This window comes from Nematolebias whitei, chromosome 22 (genome assembly GCF_014905685.2).
Source record: "Nematolebias whitei isolate Nwh7 chromosome 22, NemWhi1, whole genome shotgun sequence".
Classification (NCBI taxonomy): Eukaryota; Metazoa; Chordata; class Actinopteri; order Cyprinodontiformes; family Rivulidae; genus Nematolebias; species Nematolebias whitei.
Window position 1 is genome coordinate 18631275 of NC_056519.1, and position 6245 is coordinate 18637519.

The 6245-nt window shown below is 39.5% G+C and overlaps 1 protein-coding gene across 1 annotated transcript in view; it reads left to right on the forward strand.

Moving 5' to 3' along the window:
• The window catches only part of nup37 (nucleoporin 37), an 18416-nt gene extending 15173 nt beyond the window's left edge, over positions 1-3243 (forward strand). Inside the window, exons 5-9 of the mRNA XM_037695635.1 lie at positions 304-394; positions 1261-1445; positions 1532-1582; positions 2899-2992; positions 3073-3243. Coding sequence (XP_037551563.1) covers positions 304-394; positions 1261-1445; positions 1532-1582; positions 2899-2992; positions 3073-3186 — 535 coding nt within the window. The 3' untranslated portion in view covers positions 3187-3243. The remainder of the gene's footprint in view (positions 1-303; positions 395-1260; positions 1446-1531; positions 1583-2898; positions 2993-3072) is intronic.
• Positions 3244-6245: the final 3002 nt, after the last annotated feature.

Consider the following 6245-nt stretch of genomic DNA (forward strand, 5'->3'; position numbering starts at 1 on the left):
ACTTATACTACTATTCCTACTTGGCGTATAAGTCGCAGGACTGACAAATCTATGCAAAAATCTGCGACTTATACGCCAGAAAAATATGGTAAGAGGAAGCAAAATGTGTGTTTACATTTCAGGCCAAGAGTCGGTCAGTGCATCAGCTCATCAATTAAAGTCACTAATTGGATCTCCTGTTTGGCATTCTTCACATGAATGAGACGAATATTGAGGGGTTTCTCACAGCATGGCATTTCTAAAAGCTGAAATCAAAGTCGTTGAAACTAAAAGTGTTGCTGTTGACTTGTGTCATGCTGACAGGTTGTGGGACCTGGAAGGGAATGAAACAGCGGTTCTACGACTCCGCTCGCCGGGCGTCAGCGTGTGCTGGCATCCAGAGGAGACGTTTAAGGTGGGACTGAGGGAGGCATATGACAAATAATCCTCCAATATAAATTAGGCCTGTCGCGATAAACAATAAATCAATTGATCGCATGATTAAGGAAAATTATCAACCTCATTTTCATTTATCGGCTTTATTGTTTCTTCGTGTCTCTCTTTCTACTGAAGACACTGGATGACAAAAGGCTCAACTCCGATGCTCTTCACTGACCCCTCCCTTTCCTTTTTCTCTTTAAAATCTATTTTGACATGTTTTTGGATCGTGAAAAGCATCTAAACTGAGAAGCTAAGCTACGAGCTAAGTTAACAGGCCGACCTCGGTGAAAAAGCCTCCGTCTTGTCGAAGCTCTAAAAATCACGGTTGAAACTCGTGCCTTCGTGTAAAAAGTTGTTTTTCTCTGCAAAAAGAAAAATGCTATGCTAAAGAGCTCAAATCACACCGAGCATCCACCAGAACCGAAAAGAGACAGCCCATGTCACGTCAAGGGGCCTCCCTCCCATTTTTCTTAAAGAGACACGCTGCTCGCTCCCTCACTCTCCATCCTTCGGTTCAAACAGTCTTATACTGCCATCCAGTGGTCAAAAAAGGTACTACATGCAAAACAAATCAACATGCCTTCTTAAATTTGACGATAATTACTAATTATCGTCAAATTTCAAACAGTATTATTGTTTATCGCAATAATTTCTGAGACAATTAATCGCCCAGCAAAATTTGATATTGTGACAGGCCTAATATAAATATTCATGTAATATCAATGAATTGTAAAAAGCTTTGTGGTTTAGCAAATTTCCTTGACTGCGTCTAATCTTGTAACACGTTGCGTCTAGTGTCTTTTCTCGACTTGCGACCAAAGTTTTTCTTCTTGTCACCAGTTGATGGTGGCGGAGAAGAAGGGGACAGTTCGTTTTTACGACCTGGTCACGCAGCAAGCCATCCTGTCACTGGACTGCGGACACTGCGGCCCGCTCATGTCCGCCGACTGGTGTCTTACCAATACCATCAAAGTGGGTGGCGTGGCGGGCAACGACTGGCTGATCTGGGACATAACGCGCTCCAGGTGTGGCTGGGGATGGGTTGGGGCGTCCTGATGCTGGTGGATGTGTTTATCTGGGGCGCGTCTTAATCCTGCTTTATTGTTTGCAGCTACCCTCAAGAGAAAAGACCGGCCCACAAAGACAAAGCACGACTATTTAAGTAAGAAAATCCATTTTTTTTTAACTTAATGAAAAAAATTTCTGTATTTGATTACCGGTAATAAAAGTTAATTTTTCCTACTGAGAACATGAAAAATATACTTTCTAAGTGTTTGAAAGCCATTTTATGGGTTTGAAAATATCTCATTGGTGGCCACACTTCTACACTCAGAATTAATTTGGAGTCATATTGGTCTTAAATTAAGCTGAATGAAACTTGCAGAAACCGTGTTTAAAAATCAGCCTACTAACCAAACAGCCAAAATCAACTTAAAAGAAAGAAAATATGACAAAATGGGGGAAACTCTGAGTATTTTGAAGCCTGAATAAATTGGAGGGTAAATGACGTTTCTGAATGATTATCACTGTTTATTTTTTCAGTCAATTTGTTGTTCTTATGTTTTTTCATACGATAATAATTTGTGGTGTATCAAAAGTTATTACCGTACTTGCCGCCGTACACATCGCACCGCCATATAAGTCGCATCAGTCCAAATATGTCTAATAAAATGAAAAAAAAAAACTTAAATAAATTCCCGTATAAGTCGCATCTGTTATGCGTCACCGCTGACCACCTGGAAACGTGGACCTGTGTTGTGCAAAAAATCTATTGGCTGCCAAATAGCGGCCGCGGGAGCACGCACGGGAGGACTTTAACAATAATTTAACAAGATTAACACTTTAAAACAATTATTTGTTTGCTCGACTTTATAGCAAAGGTGTGTCTCAGTTGAACTTTTCCTTAATAAATGCACTTTAATGGTCAAATCAGCTGCATTTTGACTGGACAGTGCGGTAAAATGCAGCTGATTTGACGTTTGCTCCAGGAGTTCCAGAGCGAGACGAAGGTGCTCTGTATGGCAAGCCAAGTGTCACATTAATAGCCACTTTTACCTATTCATGACACACTTGGCTTGCCATAATGCTCGAGGGCCCTCTAGTGGCTGAAAATGGTAGTGTTCAATATTTTCCATGTCAAAATGAATGAAATCATCAGATTTCAGCCAAAAATCGAGTTATAAAAAAAAAAAAACGTATATTGGTTGCTTCGGTGTATAAGTCGCAGAACTTGCAAATTTATGCAAAAAAGTGTGACTAATATGGCGATAAATACGGTACATGGATTTTCTGAACATCCTGGTGTCTCAGCTGAATCAGATGCAACAAAAAAACCTGTGAAGTTGAACCGTTTTATTTTAATTTTTTTATATTTTACCCAAAGCAGGTCAAAATGTTTAACAAAAAATTTGAAGATAACATACACTGAATATTAATCTTACATTTATTCACAGTTTTAAAAGATGATCTTCTTTTCAGATGGTCTCTTGCCAATGAAAACCTCTTTGCGACCACCGGATGTCCCGGTAAAATCAGCAGCCAGTTATTCATCCACCATCTTGGCCACCCTCAGGTTGGTGCGATTCTCTCTCCAGATCACGATCCGTTCTATGTTCCTCGCAGCTCACTCGTGTCTCGTGTCTTGTGTTGCAGCCGGTAGTGATCGGGTCGTCTACGGTCGGTTCTGGCCTCAGCTGGCACCGGACGCTGCCACTCTGCGTGGTCGGCGGCGACAGGAAGCTGTGTTTTTGGATGACTGAGATGTAGCCGGATGAATGGATGCACCGTCCGTTTTAGTAAATGTTCAATAAAATCTATTTTTTCAGAGGAGTTATGACTTTGTATGGATTTTTATGGGAAAAATATGCATTTAAAATCTATTCTGACCCTTTTCAGGTCCGGTTCAGATGAATGTTTCTGATTGGTTTGAGTCTTCCGTGTGTTTTATGTCCACTTCTGTCTCAGTCCCCTCAGTTGAATTTCCACTACAGCTAATATTTACACAACTTTATAAACCAGTCACTCATGCAGAGCCTCAGATTGTTTTAACATGGTTACATTCTGAAAATTAAAATCACCCCGAGCAGGTAAGATACTGTTTACCACAAGCTGTTTTACTCATTTTAAATGAAACTACTAGAAACAATCTGGTCTGGTTTACTGTTATTTTTATTTTTTATTTTTTTTGGATTATAAGGTGCATTATACAAAATAAGTTCATTTTGACAGATTTTTGAACGCCGTGTACCACATAAAATCGGTTTGAGGTTAGTAAGCACAACCATAATTGTTATAAAGCTCACCAGATTATAAGGCTCACTGTCGATTTTTAAGAAAATTAAAGGATTTTAGGTGCGTCTTATAGTCCGAAAAATATGGTAACTGCCTTATTTTTTTGTCTTTTACTAATCGGGACAAACAAATCACAGTTACAAAACCTAATTTTTGTGTAAATATTGATGTTTGCAAGTGTCTTAACGCAGAAGGAACTGTGATTTTAGGACTTATCAAGCAGTGTTTGCATAAATCATTATGTTTTAGGATTGAGGTTTTAACAATACAGATCTGAGTGATTATCCAAACTATTCTGAGCCATTTCTACTGCAGGTAAGATGTTGATTACTTGTAGCTTCCAAGAACACTTAAAAATCCAAATTATCCTTAAGCTTTTTGACATTTATAATAAAAATGTATGTAATCTTTCATATTCTGGGTTCTGTTAGTTTAGTAGGGATTATTTCTTGTAACTAGGAGGAGGTTAACTCCTTCCACCTAGTGACGTCCTGCTGCTTCAGGTGAGTTAAGGTGTCATTTTCATTTCATGTGACGTGACGCCATCTGTTGGCAACATGGGGCCTCTGCTTCATCCAAATGGTCATCTCTTTCCCAGCAGGTGCTGAAACTCTTGTAGCAGCCTCATGTTTCCTTATAAACTTGGGGTAAAAGTGAAGTCAGACTGCCGGAAAGCCAGCTCTTCTAATCTCCCTCCTTCAGATAATTCTGCAGCCCTGCCAGCTTTAATCCCAGGCTCAACTAGAAAGGGAGCAAACAAGTAATGAGCCTCATTTGAGCGAAACAGACAGATTAGAGTCTTTTTTAAGCTGCTTTTCTCCCAGAATGAAACTATTTATGCTGATCTTTACGAGAAGAGAAACTAAAACAAAATTAAGAAAAAGTAAGTTTTGACTGGGGTTTGCTTTACATTCCAGATGCAGCTGTCTCATAATATGATGGGGTGTTTTATATATTGTTTAGTTTAATGCATTTTGTCGCAGGAGCACTCAAGAATGCGTTTGACCATTTTATTGTTTAAGACGCTTCATGACAAATCCTGGACAAAAGTTCAGACTCTAAACGTTGGTTTTAAGTTATTTGTACCCAAACTGGTTTTAGAATTGAGGAGTTGCAGCTCAGAGGAACTTTTTATTATTATTTTTTTTTAATGGGAAGTTCTAATTAAAGAAAATGGAGTGCTTGAATTATTTTTATTTATTTCCCTGACATTTTTAAATAATATATGGCTGCAGTAGCTTGGTGGTCACTGCCACAGTTTTATGAACTGCAGGTTCTGAGTTCAAGCCCAGGTTGTGTCAGGAAGGGCATCCGGTATAAAACAAATTGCCAAATCTTTCATGTACACTTGCTGTGATGACCCCTGAAGAAGTGAGCAGCCAAAAGAAACTTACATTTTTTTAAGAATCTTCCAGTAATTAAATCCTTTGAGCACACACTTAATATTTGTCATAAAATACACTTTGGGATGTCATTTGCCTTTTGTTTGTCATATTTTTAAAGATCATTTCATAAAACGACTTGGGTTCTTTAAAGAAGAGGGAAACCGCCTTCATCTTTGCAGCTTTTCACTTCCTCTGGATGGCATTCCAGTTCTAAAGTTAAAAGTATTGCTGTTGTTTTTGATCAGGACATGTCTTTTAACCCCCGCGTTAAAAAAAAGTTACCTGGACCGCTTTCCTCCACCTTATTGTTCCATACTTTCCTAACAATGCACTTTGCTTACAGACTCCAGGTTTACTTGTGGTTCCTAGAGTTTCCAAGAGCAGAATGGGAGGAAGATCTTTCATTTATCAGGCTCCTCTCTTCTGGAACCAACTTCCAGTTTTTGTCCATGAGGCTGACACATTGTCCAGTTTTAAGACTGGGATGAAGACTTTCCTTTTTGATATATATAGTTAGGGTTGGCTTGGGTTCCCTGAGCTATCCCTTAGTTATGTTGCTATAGGCTTACACTGCTGGAGGACAAATTGACCATATCTCTTCACTTGGCTGCTGTCTTTATTACTCTACCTGTTTTGCATTTGTAATTATATTCATCCTTGTGTTTTTTGTCTTTCCTCCTATAGAAAATACACCTGGACCTGCCATTCTGTGTCTGTTTCTTCGTACTTTTCTCTCAAACCCCAGCAGGTCGAAGCAGACGGCCGCTCGTCCTGAGCCTGGTCCTGCTGGAGCTTACTTCCTGTTAAATGGCAGTTTTTCCTTCCCACTGTTTCCTTTATGCTTGCTCAGGATGGGAGACTGGGACCAAGTGAAGATTCAGAGCAATCTGCCGGCTTCCTTAGACAGAGAACTTGTCTTGTATAATGTATGTGAATGTTTCTGTTCAGTGCTCTGAGACGACTTCTGTTGTGAATTGGCGCTATTTAAAAAACCTGGACTGACTTGATTCGGCTTTGAAGGAGATGTTTCACCGTGAAGTGACCATCTGAAGAATCTAAACACGTAGAAGAAACGTTTGGAACCCAACAGCACTGATTGATACGTTCGCCTTTATACAGAACTGTAAAAAAGTCTTGAGTCATCCCTCA